This window comes from Camelina sativa, chromosome 20, assembly GCF_000633955.1.
Source record: "Camelina sativa cultivar DH55 chromosome 20, Cs, whole genome shotgun sequence".
Taxonomy (NCBI): Eukaryota; Viridiplantae; Streptophyta; class Magnoliopsida; order Brassicales; family Brassicaceae; genus Camelina; species Camelina sativa.
The window spans coordinates 8,938,999-8,960,157 of record NC_025704.1 but is presented as its reverse complement, the minus strand read 5'-3'; the positions used below and the strand labels follow the sequence as shown (position 1 = coordinate 8,960,157).

Genomic DNA, 21,159 nt, shown 5'->3' with positions numbered 1-21,159 from the left:
TTCCCCTTTTACACACGATTTAGGGATTCCCTAAACCAACCACGCAAACCGGACAAATAAAATTGAACCGACCAAACCGGTCACAATTGGTGTCGATCGATGCCTCACGAGAAGGTGTCGATCGACACCCTTACCAAAATACCAAAAATTGGTTTGCGGGTGTTACATACACTTTTAATGGTAACATACATAAAAGATTTGTATGTGGATATAATTCAGTGTATTATAGCAAAACAAATTTATAAATAATATACAATAGATTTTAATATATTTTTATTAAATTTAATTTCTTTTGCAAAATTTTAAACCCGCACATCGGACGGGTCATTATCTAGTGTTATATAACCAAGCGGATGCTACAGACCACTATTGCATATATATCCGAAACTGGTACGGTCTGTTTCTAGCATTTGTCGAATGCGCCACTTTTCCTTCTTCATATTGAAGATCAGGACAAACTCAATGATCATAAGCAAACCCTGATCATGAAGTCTCGTGTAGCTTATGGTTGCTCTTCTTTTTGGATACACATTTCATTTATCACGTTAGCATAGGGGTGTCAATCGGGCTGGCCTGGCTCGGCCCGGCCCGAAACCCGTAAAGCCCGCATATGTTTGATCCCGGCCTGGCCCGAAATATTTCCGAGCCTATATTTCAAAGCTCGAGCCCGGTCCTAACAGGGTTATAGGGCTTTTCGGGCTTTTTCGGGCTTATCTTACTGATAAAAAATTCAAACTTATAAGCCTTAAAAAACAGTGTTTGAAGGTGTACTATAAAAAAATCAATCAAAAATTTAATAACTCATCTATATTCATTACAACCAACTTAATTTAAAATAAAAAGATTAAGACTAAACAAAATTTCGATACTTTAACTAAATAAACTAATATATAATTCATATAAAATATCATGGATAAATTTTTTTAAAGTATTAAGTATAGTTATTAAGTAAATATAAAAACTAGGATTAGAGTTTAAAACTTTAATTACAATAAATTATTAATCATATATTACAATCAAACAAATATGTTAAGAAAAAAAGTACAAATATATTTATTAAAGGGCTTTTCGGGCTGGTCCGAGCCCGATCCTAAATCTGAAAAACCCTATAGCCCAAACGGGCTGAACCCGAAAAGCCCGATTTTTTCTGGACATATATATTAAAGTCCGAGCCCGCTATTTTTCAGGGCCGGACCGGACCAGCCCGCGGGCTTTGGCCCTAATTGACATGCCTACGTTAGCATCTGGAGACATAACCACGTAAAACACAATGGTGTTTATAGTATAATTGATTACTAATAACGGAATAAGTACAATTATAAGTTGAGGAATAATCATCTGGATCCGTGGCGCAATGGTGATCGATTCACGTCGGGTTCAATTAGCCGAACGTTAATATCCGAAATTTTTTTGAAAAATACTTAGGTTCACCCCTAGGGGTGAACCTCTCCATTCACCCCCTCTTCTCTCAGCCAATCAGAACCTTCCATCTAATATTTCATTTAAAAAATAAATCAAAATTAAATTAAAAAGCAAATCAAATTAAGGAAACAAATTCTGTATACTTTTAATTAAGGAAATTTAAATATTGGATTGGTTTAGATTTTTAAAATTAGAATAAAATTATATGTCGGTTTGGGTTTACAAATGAAGTGGTTAGGGTTTAGATTTTACAACTAAAACGAAATTATATGTCGGTTTGGGTTTACAAATGAGGTGGTTAGGATTTAGATTTTACAATTAGAATGAAATTATATGTCGGTTTGGATTCACAAATGGGATGGTTAGGGTTTAGATTTTACAAGTAGAACAAAATTATATGTCGGTTTGGGTTCACAAATGAGATGGTTAGAGTTTAGATTTTACAAGTAGAACGAAATTATATATCGGTTTGGGTTCACAAATGAGATGGTTAGGGTTTAGATTTTATATATGTCGGTTTGGGTTTATTAAAGAGCGGTTTAAATTTTTTAATTTTATAATAATATATACAGATTTTATTTACTTATTTTATAAAGGGGTGAATGGAGAGGTTCAGCCCTATGGGTGAACCCAAGTATTGTTCAGTTCATTTTTTTCCTTTTCCATTGCCTTATTTCGGTTCCGGAATAATCCCTATTTCGACCTAATTTGTAATGTTAGTACATACTTTTGGGTTTATCTAAAGGTAATTAATAATATATTTCTAGGCTTTCTAGCAAAGGATAAAAACATAGGGTTTGAAGATTGATCCGCCATGGATTCAGAGGAAGAGAAAACGGGAGAGATTCACGGAACATCACAATCTTCCTCGCTGATACAGGGCATTGTTGAGCAAGCTGCCATAGATGAACAAGATGAGAACAGGGGAGAAATCCAGCAGAGAGCAACACATGAAGAAGAAGAAGAAGAAGAGTACAGATCTCAACCAGACCCGATTCCACTCGATCTAATCGTGGAGATACTCTCAAGACTTCCTGCGAAATCGATTGTGAGGTTTCTCTGCGTATCAAAACTCTGGTCTTCCTTCACTACGCTTCCAAGTTTTATCAGCTCATTCGCGAGTCGGCCACGTCGTCTTCTGCTCACCTTCTTCAAAAAGAAAAGGCGATTCGTTTTCTCGTTCCCTCAATACGAGAATACTGACGAGTCTTATTCTCCGGTCTACAGTTATGAGTTGCAAAATACAAACACTTGGAGACGGCCGAAATGTTATTATCCATCAGCATCCGTCCAGGGCTTTATTCTCTTCAAAAGAAACGTGATTTGGAACCCAACCACGGGACAGGTTTTACACTTGCCAAAGCCCACAAGAAAACTCAAGAGACGGGGACAGTCTGTTTTAGGATACGATCCATTGGATGGTAAATACAAAGTCCTGGTCGTAAATTTACAACAGCATGGGATTCTTACATTGGGAGCTCAAGAATCATGGAGATTCATACCCAAAGGTTCCCATATACATTTTTGTAATAGATGTTATGGTTGCATTGATGGAGTTATCTATTATAGAGCCTTTTTAGGTGTTGGTGGTGAATGCTGTATAATGAGCTTTCATGTCGGATCTGAAAAGTTCAATCCTATAAGATATCCAGAGGGTTATTCATCTTCAGGTTTTCATATGATAGTACCTTATGGGGAGGGAAAGTTAGCCTTAGTTGATACTACATATTTTTTCCTTAATAAATCTGTTAGGCTATGGGTTTTGGAAGATGCAGATGGACACGAATGGACGTATACAAGCTTTACCTTACCTCTAGCTACGAGAAGATGGAGGGGTAGTAATAACCTATTATTAAAGGGTGTTAGCGATGCTGGTGAGCTTGTTTTTACACCAATGGTTTTGACAGCCTCGTTTTATGTTTTATATTTCGATCCAAGGAGAAACACTATTAAAGAAGCCTTGTTTCAAGGAATTTTTGGTGATGTATTGGGATGCCGTTATGGACTTGGTGACGACAACGGTAAGTACAGCAATACTGTCAACTTGGATGTGTTCCCAAATCACATGGAGAACTTCATGTCTTTGTAGTAAAGTAGCGCCCTTCATCGCTCAAATTCTCTCTTTAATGCTTTTTTCTTTGTTTTCCCTTTCAACGACACTTCAAATTTATGAAAGTTCTCTATGTCTTTGATTTTTCTAGTGAAATTTATTAAGTTAAATCCATCCCAACATGTTTTTTATTTTTATTTTTTTGGTTTTACTATCACAAACATGTTATATAGAGCAGTGAATGCTAAAAAAAGATTTTTAAGCATGTTTGTAATTTTAATATTTGGAAATAAGTTAAAAACTTTTTTAAAAAACTGTAAAATGGCATGTTCCAATGGTAGATCCTAATTTTGGGTTCCTAAACAGTTTAAACATATTTCAACTTCTGAAATCAGTTTAGAAAATAGAACTCTAATGTTAGATACTCCAAAAGATCTTCACACAAGATGCAGTAACCTCTCACCCTCATCTTGTCGTGAAGATGCATTGGCCAATCCGGATCTGGTTGAGATATCAGCACATATATCAGCACATTCTGGACAGGAGGATCCACAAACCATGTCTATTGTTGCAGATGATAGTATTGCGCCTGATGGTGAAAACCACAATTCTCATGTATATAGAGAAGATTCTAGAGTGAAAGGCGTGTCAACTTGTTTACAAACTACTCTGAATGAATCATCTAAAGCAGCTGAGGAATAGTCTTCTTCAGCAGTCAATGGAACCAGTGCCGGCTTAAACATATTACATGTCCCTGGGCAAACTAATAAAAAATACCCCTTAACCTATAGAAAAACTTACTGATTGTTCGTGTGAATAGTCGTATCCCCAGAAGAGGAGGCGAACGAGTAGCAGAGAAGCATTATAGTATAATAACCTTCATTTTTAGGAAGAAGAAAATCTGAAACACAAAAAAAATTGAAATCGATTGTGAGGTTTCTGAATCTAACTAAACTATATGTGTATCCGATTAAGATTTGTAGTCCCTAATGCATATGGGTTTCACAAAGATCTACCTAACGAAGTCACCAGCACCAAAGAGAGTGAGAATTCGGCGTCCGCGATGAAACTCCGGTCAGCAGATCAGAGAGGAAGAAAACGAAAGCTTCGGTGGAATTTTTTTTTTCTTTCTTTTGTTAATTTCACAAGCGAAAGCTGACACATATGAGATAAAAATCGATTTTAACTTTTATTATGTATTATGATTTATTTTTATCATAAAGCATCCCTTACCAACCCTTTAAATACCACCGTTGTACATGCCATGCAGATGCTACAGACCACTATTGTCAAGTGCGCCACTTTTCCTTATATGGAAGATCAGGAAAAACGCAACCAGAGAATCACAACCAAGAACAATACGCTGATACGCATATGTAGCCAACGATCATAAGCAAAACCTGATCATGAAGTCTCGTTTAGCTTATGGTTGCTCTTCTTTTTGGATACACATTTCATTTATCACGTTAGCATCAGGAGACATAACCACGTAAAACACTCTTCTTATGCGTCTCACTCTTACATACCAAGATTCGAAAGATTCCAGAGAGGTTTTTAAATTCACTCAGGGATGCCAACAGGGTTTCTTGCAGCTTACGACACCCTTAAAAAAACGATGAGCTTCTTTATTATGCAGGTTTAAGTTGGTACATTTTGGATTATATTATTTTTTTGTCCTTGATACAGTTCTCTTTTTTTTTTTTGGACAGAATATATAGTTCTCTAAGATGTGAGAAAGTGAAGAAAAAAAATGGTTATAAGTGAAATGCCTTGATTGTGCAGGTTGCAGGATCATGTTGATACATTTTGTGATTTATTATTGAAAATAAAATAAAGCCAAGACTTCAAAAGAACCTTTGATTACAATTTAGTAAACTCAAACACCAAAATCATCAAATAAAAAAAGAAATAAAGTATAGAGATGGTTCAAGAGATTACCCCACTCATTATGGACAGTATGAACATCTAATTAGGGAAATCCAAATGTTTTCTCTATTGGGTTTTTGAATTTGCAGAACTATAGTTCTTTACATCAAGAATTTTTGTAAAGATCAAGTTACATGAACACCATTAAAAAGAGAAGGTTCTGGCAAATTGAGTTTCTTTTTGGAGGTTGATTAATGATGATGTTGACCCAATTTGTTGCGTTGCTCTCTACTTAAATGGAACTGATTGTCACAAGTCAAGAAGATTACAACAAAATCAACAAGAATAAGATGACGCTTTTACATTCGTCGTGAATCTTCCAAGGTTCATTGATTTTGTTTCTCTCCTAATTCTAAATCCTGGGTTTTGTTTTTCTTCAGATTATTTGAGTTGATTTGTCTTTGTTTTTTGAATACCTATGGAAAAGATTTTGCTCTGAGATATCGACGGAGATTGGTCTTCTTGCTAAGAACTTGAAATATCTTCTGGCTGGTCCTATCCGTCAGGTTTACATCTTAAAGTTCTGAACTTTTTGATTTAACTTTTGTTTCATTTACTGAGAACTTTGATGTATATGAGATTCACTCACTTTTAAAACTCTCCAGGTTGCGGCAAATTCCAGAGTAAAAAGGCATGCCTAATTTTCCAAGGTTTATTTTATGAATAAATTTAAACGCTTTTAACTATCACTTTATCTTTGACTTGCATGTCCCACAAAAGAGAAAGAATATGAATGGCAAAAATTCCAGAGGTGTTTACAATAGTTCTCATGCTTTAATTTCTGTTTTTTTTGTCTCTAATTACTTCAAGTTTCATTAATAGTTCAGTTGTAATGAGCCAATTTTCTTTTAAAAGGAACTAATTAACGTTTGTTCCATTGCTTGGCCTCTACCTTGATAGGATTCCAAGCAAAAAAAAAAACTTGGAATAGAAACACATTAAACAGAAAACTAATCAAATCGTGGAAGCACAAGAGAAAAGGTGAAAAAATTGAATAAGCCTTCACCTTTTACATACGACGAGATATACGGGAGGCCACCAAAATTTTTGTTGAATTTGTGAATACATACATACATACATATACTGTATATTGTTTTGTTTTTTTAATATAATGCTATTTTGTTGTTGTTCTTTAATTTATCCATTTATTTTGAGAAATACAAAGTTTTGAGAAATATCTTAGCTGTTAAATTTTGTTTTTTAAATAAAAATTAGTTTTGATTCTAATAGATTTTTTTTTACTTTTCTACATTTTATTTTATTTGATGTGTCCTGGATTTTCGTTTTTTAATTAATTATATTTATTTAATTAATTAATTAATCTTAATTAATTTTTCTAATGGCAATTGAATGTAAATTTTTACATATTTTAAGGTTAGCTTCATATTTGTACTTCTCAATCTATATAATAATAACAATCTGAAAAAATACGACCAACAGTTGTGTCTTTTCAATCGTACCTTTTGAATATTGAAAAAATGCGATTAACAGTTGTGTTTTTTCAATTGTACCTTTTGACTATTTTCTGAATAGTCGTGATGGATCATTAAAACAGTTATTTATAAAAGGTACAACTGTTCACTGTAAAGTTGTGTTGATTGGAACATTCGTATCTTTTGAAATCTATATATATATATTTGTCTATTTGAACTGTTTTCATTTTTTTGGTCATGACACAAAATCAACTAAAGTTTCAATCTCGACGGTTTTTACATTCTAAATTATTTTCTAACATTCATTCTTTTAAAAGTCAAGAAATTCTTCTAATTCTTAATTTAACAAAAGATTTTTGGAATGATGAATCTAATTTACATTTTTTAGTTAATTTTAAATATAAAAGTTTAATGAAAATACCAAGAGTGTTTTTCCAAGAGTTAGATGGATTACATAGTGAGTTTTTGGATTTGACTTTTCATTATGGTAATAAAGATGCTTTCTATTTAAAAGCTGTTGATATTTACATTTTTATAAATATTTTATTTATTTATTTTTAGACAGAAACTTCTTTGGTTGTGTCTCTTTATTGCGTCTGTTAAATGTAAAATTGTGTCTCTTACAAAGAATTGTGTCTATTCAAATGTTTACGTCTTTAGATATCTATATATTCGTTCTTTTTTAAGAAATCTTTAAACATCTATATATGTTCTTCTTTTGTGAAATTTTTAAACTTTCTATTCAACACATATATTTTTTTTTCATAAATCTGAATAAATGCAAAGAACAGATGCATATTTTCCTTATACATTTTCATCAAATATTTTATTTATTTATTTCTTGACAGAAACTTCTACGGTTGCGTCTCACTAAAAATTTACGTCTTTTCATAATATAATGAATCAAAATAAATTGAAATTCAATTTTCAACATCATTCTCTACTCTATAAATTATTTATTTCGTTATACTTTTTCATAAAATATTTTATTTATTGACAAAAAATTCTATGGTTGCGTCTTTTAAAAAAGTTGCATCTGTTGAATAAAAAGTTGTGTCTCTATTCAACAATGATTTTTCATAGAATCTGAATAAATGCAAAGAACAGTTGCATCTTTTATACATTTTTATAAATATTTTATTTATTTATTTTTAGACAGAAACTTCTTTGGTTGTGTCTCTTTACAAAATGTAAAGGTGTGTCTCTTACAAAGAATTGTGTCTATTCAAATGTTTACATCTTTAGATATCTATATATTCGTTCTTTTTTAAGAAATCTTTAAACATCTATATATAAGTTCTTCTTTTGTGAAATTTTCAAATTTTCTATTCAACACAGATTTATTTTTTCATAAATCTGAATAAATGCAAATAACAATTGCATCTTTTCGTTATACCTTTTCATCAAATATTTTATTTATTTTTTTTTTGACAGAAAGTTCTACGGTTGCGTCTCTTTAAAAATTTATTTCTCTTCATAATATGATGAATCAAAATAAATTGAAATTCAATTTTTAACGTCTATTCTCTACTCTATAAATTATTTATCAACATACATAATTTTAACAATGATGTAAAAATAACTTCTCATCACTGTGAGAAAACTATTGCAATTTTGATTTATTTTATGAATCATTGTACTCCCTATGTCTCTAATAGATTGATGTTTTGACCTTTTCACATATATTAAGAAAAAATTAAATTTTATGTATAAGTTAATTTATAAATACTTTTTGGTAGAAAGAGAAAATATAAACCTTAGATAACATGTCATGTGGAGAAAAATAAAAAGTAAAAAAAATAATTTAGTATCTTAGTGTGCAACATCAATCTTTTAGAAACAAGAAAAATATTAAAACATCAATCTATTAGAGACAGATGAAGTAATTATTAATTATATTCAGTATCTGAGTATAATTCTTCATAAACTATGATTTTTATTTATTAATATATATTAAACTAAATTATTCTAACCTATTTAATTGAATCATTGCAACATTTGCTATATTTAATATTTAAGATCACATCACTTGGATAAAATCTTCATAAATTATTATTTACTAGATTTTAATTAGAAAAATATATTTAAATGAATTATTACAACCTTTTTAATTAAACCACAATAAATTTAGTTTATTTGATGAACCATTAAAGCTTTCCATTTCTATCGTGAATCCTTTGCAACTTTTGGAAAATTTGATATTTATAGTTGTGTCTATGATACTAAAATATAATTAAAAAAAATTTTGTTGTCATTTAATTAAATTAAAGTTATTTGTCTAACAACTGCAATTTTTGGTTTGTTTTTTTTTTATCGTATATTTCTGTTTTGATTGTTTATATTTAACTATAACCGGCTAACATTTTCTTTTATAAAATGTCATATTTTCATTACAACTCTTCTTTATGTTCTTTTTTTAGATATGTGGATTTGAGTACATCAAATTTTATTTAAAAAATGCAATTATCTATCATATGTTTATAGTATTAATCATTATTTAATTAATCGTAAAGATTTTTTTAATCATATGTCTATAGCATTAATTATTATTTATTTAATTACATGTGAAGGTAACATTGTTTTTAAGAATATTTCTCAATTAATCTATGAAGAAAATTTCAAAAGTTTCTACTTTTTGACATTATTATTAATTATCTTAATAAAAATAAATAATTAAAAAAATTTGTAATAACTATTTTATTAAAATAAGCTCCCCGCGATCGCGGGGGCACGATACCTAGTTAATATAGTAGGATACAAATTAAAGGGGACTAAAACTGTAATAAAAAAGAGTTCGGGTTTAAAACAAGGGAAAAACAATTAGGGTTGACAAAATTAGGGTTTTTAACTTTTGAACAATTGGGCAAAGCGACCTGAGCAAGAGGAGAATAGAACAAAGATGGAGAGAGCAACACATGATGAAGAAGAAGAAGAGGAAGAGTACAGATCTCAACCAGACCCGATTCCACTCGATCTAATCTTGGAGATACTCTCAAGACTTCCTGCAAAATCTATTGTGAGGTTTCTCTGCGTATCAAAGCTCTTGTCTTCCTTCACTACGCTTCCAAGTTTTATCAGCTCATTCGCGAGTCGGCCACGTCGTCTTCTGCTCACCTTCTTCAAAAAGAAAAGGCGATTCGTTTTCTCTTTGCCTCACCACGAGAATACTGACGGGTCTTATTCTCCGGTATACAGTTATGAGATACAAAACGCAAACACTTGGAGACGGAAGAACTGTTATAAATCATCAGCATCCATCCAGGGCTTTATTCTTTTCAAAAGAAACGAGATTTGGAACCCAACCACGGGACAGGTTTTACACTTTCCATGCGCCACAAGAACACTCAATATACGGGGACAGTTTTTTTTAGGATACGATCCATTGGAGGGTAAATACAAAGTTCTGCTCGTAAGTTCACAACAACAGCATGGGATTCTTACATTGGGAGCTCAAGAATCATGGAGATTCATACCCAAAGGTTCCCCTATACATTTTTGTACTGGATATTATGGTTGCATTGATGGAGTTATCTATTATAGAGCCTTTTTAGGTATTGGTGGTGAATGCTGTATAATGAGCTTTCATGTCGGATCTGAAAAGTTCAATCCTATAAATTATCCAGAGGGTTATTCACCTTCAAGTTCTTCTATGATAATACCTTATGAGGAAGGAAGGTTAGCCTTAGTTGATACTGGATATTCCCCGAATATATCTGTTAAGCTATGGGTTTTGGAAGATGCAGATGGACACGAATGGACGTGTAAAAGCTTTACCTTACCTCCTAGGAGAGGATGGAGGAGTAGTTGTAGCCTAAATTTAAAGGGTGTTAGCGATGCTGGTGAGCTTGTTTTTACACCAATGGAATTGACAGACTCGTTTAATGTTTTATATTTCGAGCCAAGGAGAAACACTATTAGAGAAGCCTTGTTTGAAGGAATTTTTGGTAATAAATTCGGATGCCGTTATGGACTTGGTGACTACAACAGTAAGTACAGCAGTACATTCGACTTTGATGTGTTCCCAAATCACATGGAGAACTTCGTGTCTTTGTTGTAAATTAGTAGTGCCCTTCGTGTCTTTGTTGCAAATTTTGCACTTTCTTTGTTTTTCCTTTCAACGACATGACTTATGTCTTTGATTTTTCTAGTGAAATTTATTAAGTTGAATCCATCCCAACATGTTCTTTTTTTTTTGGTTTTACTATCACAACATGTTATATATATAACCATGCGGATGCTACAGACCACCATTGCATATATAAGTCCTTAATATCCGAGGCTGGTACGGTCTGTTTCTAGCATTTCTCAAGTGCGCCACTTTTCTTTCTTCATATTGAAGATCAGGACAAAGGCAACCAGAGAATCACAACCAACTACCATACGCATATGTAGCCAACGATCATAAACAAACCCTGATCATGAAGTCTCGTTTAATTAGCTTATGGTTGCTCTTCTTTTTGGATGTACATTCATTTATCACGTTAGCATCTGGATGACATAACCACGTAAAACACTCTTCTTATGTTGTCTCACTCTTACATACCAAGAGATTCGAAAGATTTCAGAGAGGTTTTTAAATTCACTCAGGGATGCCTAAAGGGTTTCTTGCAGCGTACGACACCCTTAAAACAAATATGGAATATGTATATAGTTTTCCACAATTTTTTTTCAATTTTTTAGTAAAAGAATACGTTTTTTAATTTTTATTATAAAATACAAAGGGGACTATAAAAATGTAAGAAAGACTTAGGGTTTTAAACAAAAGAACAATTAGGGTTGACAAAATTAGGGTTTTAACTCTTTAAACAATTGGGCAAAGCGACCATGGATGAGCAAGAGGAGAACAGAACAAAGATGGAGAGAGCAACACATGATAATGATGGAGATGATGATAGATGTCAACGAGACTCGATTCCTTTTGATCTAGCCTTAGATATACTCTCAAGACTTCCTCCGAAGTCGATTGCTAGATCTCTCTGCGTGTCAAAACTCTGGTCTTCCTTCACCACATTACCAAGTTTTACCAAATTGTTCGCGACACGGCGCTCGGCTCTGCCACCGAGTCTTCTCGTCACCTTCTCAAAAAACCTAAAGCGATTCGTTTTCTCGTTTCCTCAACACCAGAATCCTGACGGGTCTTATCCTCCGGCCTACATTTATCAGATGACAAACGAAGACTCTTGGTTCTGGAATCATTCGGAATCTGTCCATGGCTTGGTTTTAATAAAAGGAATAAAAGGATCAGTGATTTGGAATCCAACCATGAGACGCTTTACAACCTTGCCAAGCCCCACAACAAACACAAACATAGATAAAGGGAGTTACGTTATGTCTTATTTAGGATACGATCCATTGGAGGATAAACACAAAGTACTGTGCGTATCTAAACAAGATTCCGAACAGCCTAGGGTTCTTACATTGGGAGCTCAAGAATCATGGAGAGTAATATCCAAAGGTAATTTTCCTTTACATTCTCCTATTGGAGATCATCATGGGCAATGCATTAATGGAATTCTCTATTATGATGCCTATCTTCGTATTGGTGATGGTGGTGAACGCCGTATAATGAGCTTTGATGTTAGATCTGAAAAGTTCACTTCGATAAAACTCCCAGATTTTTATTCTAGGTTGCAAATTCATATGATACCTTATAAGGGAAGGGTAGCCATAGTTAAGGTTGCAAGTTTATCTTCTATTAATCTTTGGATTTTGAAAGATGGAGATAGACACATATGGAAGCATAAAATATTCGTTTTACCTCTTTCTGAGATAGACGACCCATTACGGGGGAATAACCTATCTTTCAGTGGTGTTAGTGATGCCGGTGAGCTTATCTTTACACGATGGTCATTATCTAAGTCGTTTTATATTCTGTATTTCGATCTGAGGAGTAACAGTATTAGAGAAGCTTTGTTTGAAGGAATTGTGGGTGATGACTTTAGATGCCGTTATGGACTTGATAAATTCAGTATATACAGCATAGATGTTTTCCCAAATCATATCGAGAGTCTCATGTCTTTGTAACTCAGCGCCTTTCATCGCTCAATGTTTTCGTTTGTTTTCCCTTATGTTTTCAAGTTTCTATAACCAAAACAAAAACAAAAATTGAAAAATCAGATAGTGGAATAAGATCACTGAGATCGATGGTTGGTAATCTTAGGTTAAATAGAGAGAAGATAAGAATCTTAGTGAAGGTATAAAATGGTTTTTGTCTACCGGATGCAAAAACATATATACGCTAGCTCTCACAACTTAATTTCTCGCCGCAGACTTTGTTTATATACAACAGCAAGATGAAGTTTTTGTCAAATGACCATCTGTGATTCATATTGACATCATTGTTTCGTACACAAAATTTGGTTTTCACATTTGAGTTTTGTAAGCTAACCTATATTATACATTAGTTTATCTTTTAAATATCATCATTGGAGCCGAGAAGTCACATTGATGAAGGTATCTTCAGGACAAGGAATCGTTAAACCACCCATCGGATGGTCGAATCCAAACTCTTCCTCGGATTTACTGAGCAGAGCTTGAAATGAAGGCTGGTTTAGGTATGAGATTGGCACCAAATATCTCTTCTTTTGGCTCTCTCCAACGTACACTGCAAGAAACCCTTTTGGTGCCGCCGTCGCTGAGGCTGCTCTGGTGGAGCGGCTTAGAATCTTCTTTGCTCCCAATAGACTTCTCACCAAAGCCATTTCAATTTCTTTGTCTGAAAGTTTGAATTCTTTCGAAGCTTCTGAAGATATACAAGTTGTTGGTTGATGATAGAAATGATGAGTTAAGTGTGTGTATATATAGAAAGAAGTTGTAACCTCTCTGAAATATCCTTGAAACTTGTGATCCTGAAGTGTCGGACAGACTAGAACAGAGAACATGGTTCTGTTTTTTAAGTATGATAGATGACAAGAAACGCACGCTAATGAGCATTATCTTCACTTCACAACTCATAAGTGATTGTTTTCTCCAAGTCTGTATAATAAATTAAGTGAAGATATGAGATATTCAGTCTTGTCATGTGTGTATATCATAAGAACAACTTAAACAGTGACAGAGACTTGTTGTTATGTTGTTAAACAACATCAGGTCCCCACTTCAACTTTCAATTAAATCCATTAAGAGTAGAGTACTATAGGACAAAGAACCAGCCACCTAATCATCACAGAACTTGCTTCTCTTTAACTCTTAAAAATATATATAGGGCACGTCTTATCTCAGAAACATTGAGAAAACAAGCCCTTGTGAATTTCATATGGAGATTATCCAAGTAGACAAATTGCATTAATTCATCTTTTCCAGATTGTAAAGACAGAACCATGTGGTACTCTGTTCTAGTCTGTCCCACATTTGTAAACCACAAGTTTCAATGATTTTTCAGAGAAGTTGCTACTCCTTTCGTTGATCTTTCTATATATACACACTTAACTCATTCTTTCTATCATCATCAACCAAACAAGCAATCCAATAACTTGAATCTTTTCATACATCTTCAGTTCAAAAGCTTTAAAAAGATTTCAAACTTTTCAGACCAGAAGAAATAGCAATGGCCTTGGTGAGAAGTCTGTTGGGAGCAAAGAAGATTCTAAGCCGTTCCACCGTAGCAGCTTCGGCAGCACCAAAAGGGTTTCTTGCGGTGTACGTAGGGGAGAGCCAGAAGAAGAGATATTTGGTGCCAATCTCATATTTGAGCCAGCCTTCGTTTCAAGCTCTGCTCAGTAAATCCGAGGAAGAGTTTGGGTTCAACCATCCGATGGGTAGCTTAACGATTCCTTGTCCGGAAGATACCTTCATCAATGTGACTTCTCGTCTCCATTGATGATGATCCTACATTTTTTGTTCTTCCTAGTTTAGAAATAGACTTGCTAATTGTAAATAGCTGAGCTGAGTATTTTTGCTCTTTCTTCTTGAAAGAGTTGTTCTAAAAGTTTAGAGTGTGATTGTGTAAATGCCATTTTTATGCGAAAGACACGATACATTGCAATACATTTTGGATCGATCATTGAAAAAGAAAGACAAAACACCAAACCAATTGAAGATCTATTTTCAGTATAACTGATTATGAATAAATGCGACTAAGTTGAGTATTAAGCATCCGGATCCGTGGCGCAATGGTAGCGCGTCTGACTCCAGATCAGAAGGTTGCGTGTTCGATTCACGTCGGGTTCAATCCCCCGAACTTTAATCCGGATTTTTTTTTGTTAATTGCCTTCGCTGCATTGCCCCTGGTTAAGGATTCTTATTACTCTTAACCGAGATTTTCATATCCGGTTTGATTCGGTTTTCTTCCTTATTCTAAGTTTCTAACCCATATATAGAAATATTTTTTTCACAACAATACTTTTACAATTTCTTAAATTTATAGAGATATATGGTATACATATATCTATTTACCTTAATATAAACAGAGAGTATTCAAACTTTTAGTATTAATGATTTGCTCTGCTTCTAACAAATGTTGAATTTTATTATTTGCTTGCTCAAAGTACATTTACAAAATATCCACAGTCTTCTGAACTAGATCGAGCCAAATATTACGTATACATATGACAAAGACCATCTCCAATGGTTTTCTCTATTTTTACCTCTAAAAATAGAGGAACTCTATAAGACCATCTCCAATGGTTTTCCCTATTTTTACCTCTAAAATAGGGGAACTCTATAATAGAGGTGACTTTTGCTCCAATGGATACCTCTATTTTTTCCTCTTAAAAAGAATATTCTGTAGAGATTCCTTTTTTACTTTACTATTAATACATTTTACTTATAAAAGTTGTAAACTAACTCATTTATTTTAGTATTTGAAAAACTTTCACAAAATTATGATATTATTTAAATTTTTAACATTCATAAATATTATTTAAATATCACATTTATTAAAAGAAATACATTGCATCATATAAAATAATAAAAGTGTTAAAAGTTTAAGGACCATTAAATATATAATTTATTTATTTTGATCATAAATATAAAAGTGTTAAAAGTTCAAGGACCATTTTATAAATAAAAAAGTTCAACTCTATTATAGAGGAAAAAATAGAGTTTCTCTATATATAGAGGAAAAAATAGAGATCTCTATTATAGAGGTAGAAATAGAGATGGGTTGAAGTAGATTTTACTCTAAAATAGAGTTAAAAAGCAAATATAGAGGTGGGTTGGAGATGCCCTAATAGAGGTGACTTTTGCTCCAATGGATACTTCTATTTTTTTCTCTAAAAAAGAATATTCCGTAGAGATTCCTTTTTTATTTAACTATTAATACCTTCTACTTATAAAAGTTACAAATTAACCCATTTATTTTAGTATTTGTGAAACTTTCATAAAATTATGATATTATTTAAATTTTTAACATTCATAAATATTATTTAAATACAAAACCTCCACTTCATTAAATTATTATTAAACTATTTAAATATATATTTTATTTATTTTGATCATAAATATAAAAGTGTTAAAAGTTCAAGAACCACTTTATAAATAAAAAAAGTTCAACTCTATTATAGAGGAAAAAATAGAGTTCCTTTATATATAGAGGAAAAAATATAGATATCTATTATAGAAGTAGAAATAAAGATGGGTTGAAGTAAATTTTAATCTAAAATAGAATTAAAAGGCAAATATAGAGGTGGGTTGATATTTCTTGATTTTGTTGTTTTCCCTCTGAAGAGAATGATTCCTCATCATTTAATAAGAAGCATCTCCGAGAAGTCTTTGTCGTTTAAGATGGTCTTAACAGTGCCGTGGGGATGCTCATGGCAAGTCAAAATCTCCAAGAACCCATTTTTTCACTACATGGAAGATCGTGGATGGAACCAGTTTGTGAATGACAATGGTTTGGGTGAAAATGAGTATCTTACCTTCACTCATGAGGCAAATATGTGCTTCAGTGTAAACATCTACGAGTCAAATGGTAAGGAGATGCTTAGACCAAGACAATCTTCTACCATTACTTCTAGTTCCGGTAAGTCTTCATCTATGTGATTGCTTTTTAAATGTTTACAAAGAAGAAGAAGAAGACAGTCGTTCATTCATTTTGTGGTTGATTTTGATGAATACAGGTCGGAACAAGAGAGAAGAGAGGAAGAGCATCTTCATAGATGTGAAGAAAGAAGTAGAGACAGAGTCTTGTTCTGAATCAGGCCATCCTGTTCTCAAAACGGCTGAATCTACAAGTGGGAGATCGAAGCAGAAACAGGAGCTTAACTTGAGAAAAAGGGAAACCAAGGAAACCACCAAATCCAAGAAGCGTAAGAACAGGAAGGTGGATACTGTTTCTAATGATTCTGAAGCCGGCACCTCATCTCGTGTTCCAGAATTCAAGATCACCATCAAGAAATCACACCTCCTGTTCTTGGTAAGATAAGCAAGACAAAACCAGTTTCACACTGTCAAAAATGGTTGTATTTATATATGTGAACTAATCTAATACAAAACTGTGATTTAGGGGATCCCGAAGAAGTTTGCGGACATGCATATGCCAAATGAGACAAAGGTGTTCAAGATTCATCATCCGAGGGGAAAGAAGTCATGGGAGGTTACGTATTTTGTCACTGATGTGCAGTCAAGATTCTCTGCTGGATGGAGTCGTTTCGCCAAAGAATTAGGCTTAGAGGTCGGAGATGTTTGCACGTTCAAGCTCATCGAACCAACCGAGATGTGTGTCAAAGTCTCCAAAGAATAGACTCCCTGATGATTGATGATGTGTGAGGTGTAGTTGGAGACTGAGTGAAGAACTTGTGTTTAGAGCAACATTATGGTCTGTGGTTCAATGTTAGGATTAATTTTATAATTGTGTTCTATCTACTTACTGCTTAAGTGTGATCTTGTATCCATTGATAAATCTGATCTCAGTTTGAGTAAAACTGATTCATTTATTGTACTAAATATTATTGTTGTTATGTTTACATGATGATAACGTATCTATCTCTCTGTGGTCTCTGCTCTTTATTGCTTGAAAAAGAAACTAAAGTTACAAATGATTCCAGCGTCTTACTTTGGCACAGAGCATTGATTTTCATCTACAATTGCAAGGGTGATCTGTTCCATTAAAAACAATGCATAAGCCTCTCTGGTCACTGAGATTTATGAGCTAAGTTCGAGATGTTTATCCATGAATCAAGCGTCTTGATAGCTTTCCCAGATGATTGTACTTCACGTGCCAAGGTTACTCCTTCAGCTAATGTTTGAACTCGGTTGCTAACCAGAAGAGCTGCAGCTGCGTTTAGGATCTGAAACAAGATTGTGACAAAAGATGAAGAAATTACAGAAGTTCAAGAAAAAAGCAGGAAAGTTTTCAGGGAGAAAGAGAATGTTTGAATCTGCAAAACAATATATACCAATGAATCGGCAATTGCTCCACGTTCTCCTGAAAGCACACGTCTTAACACATCCGCATTATAGTCTGGACCTCCACCTCGCAAATCCTCAAGTGTACAACGAGGAATACCAAAGTCCACTGTCAAAAGAGACGAGCTTTGAAATAAATAACTCTCCCATTTTACCAAGTTGCTTCTGCAATCTTCATTTTAGAGAGGGAATAGAAAAGGTAAGACAGTTGAAAGAGAAATTTTTACATGGATCGAATGAGAATTCTTCGATCTTTTCCGGCGTTACATCATAAACTAACCCTCCTCCTGTTTTTTTTTTTGTTAAGCCATGATTAGTTAGTAATCGTAGGATAATCAAAGTCATCAATTTCGGGAAGGGATAATCTTACCTAATGGACTCATTTCGTCTAGACCATATGAGTGAACCACCAGTGCTCTTTTCATTCCAAATCGCTGCAGCGCCTTTGCCATCTTAACAACCTATGAAACCACACAAGCAACAGTAAATTTTAAATGTCTCTTTTTTTATTGATGAACTAGCTATTTTCAACAGTAAGTAAACGTACCAGATTTTTGTGGTATACACCAACGACAGCATAAGAGACTCTAGCAGGGTTAAGCATAGGTCCCAATATGTTAAAAACGGTTTTTGTTTTAAGCTTCTTCCGGACAGGACCCACAATCTTCATAGCTGGATGATACATAGGTGACATCATAAAACCAATCCCGGATTCGTCAACACATCTTTTAATGCCCTCTGGTCCCAAGTCCAGCTTCACTCCTAGTGCCTCTAGTACATCAGCACTTCCACATGCAGAAGAACTCGAACGGTTCCCTTGCTGCAAAATAAATATCCATAATTACATGACCAAAGAACAGATGAGAGATCATTTATCGTTGTTAATGCAAATATTCGCATGCTAAACTCAAATCATTTCTATTAAGGATTTTCTCACTCGTTATACCTTTGCTACTTTTGCACCACAAGCTGCAGCAAGTATTGAAGATCCAGTTGATATATTGACTGTGTTTGCTCCATCACCACCTGTTCCAACTATGTCGACAGCATCAACTAGTCCTTCAACTTTCCTGGCATGTTTCATCATTGCCCTAGCCAACCCCACAACCTACCAAACACCGGATTATATAAATGGTAGATGTTTTACTAAAGTGAAGTATGTATCATATGCCTTAGATTGACTTAATTGATACTTACTTCCTCAAATGTCTCTCCTTTAGCTCTCAGCAGAACTAGGAAGGCACTAATCAAGACCTCGTTTGCCTCGCTCAGCAAAAACTCGAGAGATGATTCCGCCTCATCTTCAGAGAGATCCACTCGATCAATCAAAGTTTCAATCAACTGAGAAATAATCATAAAACAGAGCAAACACATAATGAGAACATAGTAATCTTCTTATCTAAATCTCTGTCTTCAAAAGCTGTTGGAAGCTCAATAAAACTACAATTCTTTTAAACCTATTAATAATCAAGTCCATAATACCATCAAGCCATACAAAACAATGAAATTTGAAGAACACACAGACATGACCAAACATGTTTAGTCAGCATGAAGCAAATAATAACTCAATCCAACTCAGAAAACAGATACAGACGTTAACTAGTAGATTTATTAAGAAGACTCGGGAACATTTGATAGAACCACAAACTCAAATTGAAAAATCACCTGGTTGAAAGATTTGATGGAAGAAGGGCTAGCATTTTCACAAGCAGTTGGCAGAGCTTCAGGTGCAGTAAAGCCATTGAGATTCTGAGAGCAAGAGAAAGAGCTGCTGCAGCAATTCACGGTATCAAGAGCACCGCACAATTAGATTTCTTAGATTCAAATCAAAATAACCCACACAAAAAATTTCAAAGGACGTGTTTTTAAAAGACACCTAAACCGAAAAAAATCGAGACTTTTACCTGCGACTAAAGAAAGATTGGGCGTGCCCACGAATTGGGGACACAGCTCCGGTCGATGAGAGTCGTCGGCGATTCAATGCCGAGTAAATTCTAACTCCGGTCAGGTTGGTTTTTCCGCAACTAGTAATGGACATATCATGTACGGCGTTGAACGAATTTAAGATCCCTGAAAGCTTGATGCCGGAAACAATGGAGCTCGTAGCCGCCACCGCCAAAACCATCTCTCGATTCGTTTGCTTAACACACAAACTCGACAAAAAAAAAATGAACGAGGAAGAGATTTCTAAAATAGATGATCTTTCCTCGTGTCTAGTGCGGTAGTGCCTTTAAACCAAGAGGGGTTATTGGTTCTATGATTTTAATGGATTTAGAAATCTAACCAAAAATCATGTGTTATTCAATCATTGATTTTAAAATAATTATCAAAATTATGTGTTATTGGTTTTATGATTTACAAATACTTGTTTAAATCCCATCTTATTCATTTAATGATTTGTTTTTGGATTTCAAAATCCACATTATGTTTTAAATGGATTTGTATGGATTTGAAAGTGTAAAATAGAAGGATCCAAATCCAAGGATAAAACATGTTATTTCAAAATCAATGTCTTTTGATTTCTAGAATTTACAATTCCATATGGAATTAGAAATCATCTATCCAATAACAGCCCCCAAATCTTTTTATAACTGTTGGATTAAAAAGGGTTGTCGAACTTGACTTAAAATTAAATTAAGAAAAAAAAAGTGTTCCAGTTAGTATTTTAATTCCTATCAGATGTTTTTTGGATTTTTTTTTTCTTTTTTAGACCGTCAAAGTTGAGGCGTACATGTAGTTTGGTTTATTTAAATATTATTATTGTTCCTAATACTTCATCCGTTCTAAAAATACACATAATAAAAAATATTTATTTAATTATACAAGACTGTATAAAATAAATAATATAAAATATAAAATTAATCTAAAAATTATTTTAAAATTTGAAAATATTTTATTTTATATTATTATGAAATACAAAAGACTTCTAAAACATCATTAACAGAGGATGTATTATGATTAGAAGTCTTCTAAAACTGATGC

General features: G+C 33.5%; 7 protein-coding genes and 1 non-coding gene across 9 annotated transcripts; 6 read left to right on the top strand and 2 right to left on the bottom strand.

The window, feature by feature from the left end:
* Positions 2,237-3,511, top strand: LOC104772334 (putative F-box protein At1g50870). The gene has a single exon (XM_010496964.1). The coding sequence runs from the start codon at positions 2,237-2,239 to the stop codon at positions 3,509-3,511; it is 1,275 nt and encodes a 424-aa protein (XP_010495266.1).
* LOC104772333 (putative F-box protein At1g50870) lies at positions 9,731-10,888 on the top strand. The gene has a single exon (XM_010496963.1). It carries the CDS (start codon positions 9,731-9,733, stop codon positions 10,886-10,888), a length of 1,158 nt encoding a protein of 385 aa, XP_010495265.1.
* LOC104772332 (putative F-box protein At1g50870) lies at positions 11,656-12,855 on the top strand. The gene has a single exon (XM_010496962.1). The coding sequence runs from the start codon at positions 11,656-11,658 to the stop codon at positions 12,853-12,855; it is 1,200 nt and encodes a 399-aa protein (XP_010495264.1).
* On the bottom strand, positions 13,021-13,761 carry LOC104770126 (auxin-responsive protein SAUR21-like). Its single transcript, XM_010494491.1, has one exon. It carries the CDS (start codon positions 13,710-13,712, stop codon positions 13,254-13,256), a length of 459 nt encoding a protein of 152 aa, XP_010492793.1. The 5' UTR covers positions 13,713-13,761; the 3' UTR covers positions 13,021-13,253.
* Positions 14,092-14,833, top strand: LOC109131450 (auxin-responsive protein SAUR21-like). Its single transcript, XM_019242542.1, has one exon. The coding sequence runs from the start codon at positions 14,378-14,380 to the stop codon at positions 14,648-14,650; it is 273 nt and encodes a 90-aa protein (XP_019098087.1). The 5' UTR covers positions 14,092-14,377; the 3' UTR covers positions 14,651-14,833.
* Positions 14,929-15,000, top strand: TRNAW-CCA. Its single transcript has one exon. It is a non-coding gene; the product is annotated as a tRNA-Trp (tRNA).
* LOC104772331 (B3 domain-containing protein At5g18000-like) lies at positions 16,501-17,610 on the top strand. Its single transcript, XM_019242541.1, has 3 exons — positions 16,501-16,792; positions 16,890-17,185; positions 17,276-17,610. Exons 1-3 carry the CDS (start codon positions 16,501-16,503, stop codon positions 17,510-17,512), a joined length of 825 nt encoding a protein of 274 aa, XP_019098086.1. The 3' UTR covers positions 17,513-17,610.
* On the bottom strand, positions 17,744-20,393 carry LOC104770125 (anthranilate phosphoribosyltransferase, chloroplastic). 2 transcript variants are annotated; one of them, XM_010494489.2, is made up of 9 exons: positions 20,082-20,393; positions 19,843-19,948; positions 19,375-19,518; positions 19,124-19,285; positions 18,725-18,997; positions 18,548-18,638; positions 18,405-18,464; positions 18,168-18,286; positions 17,744-18,059 (listed from the first exon to the last, which is right to left on the bottom strand). In XM_010494489.2, exons 1-9 carry the CDS (start codon positions 20,300-20,302, stop codon positions 17,904-17,906), a joined length of 1,332 nt encoding a protein of 443 aa, XP_010492791.1. In that variant the 5' UTR covers positions 20,303-20,393; the 3' UTR covers positions 17,744-17,903. The 2 variants fall into 2 exon arrangements, with proteins under 2 accessions (XP_010492791.1, XP_010492792.1); XM_010494490.2 differs by having other exon boundaries at positions 19,843-19,945.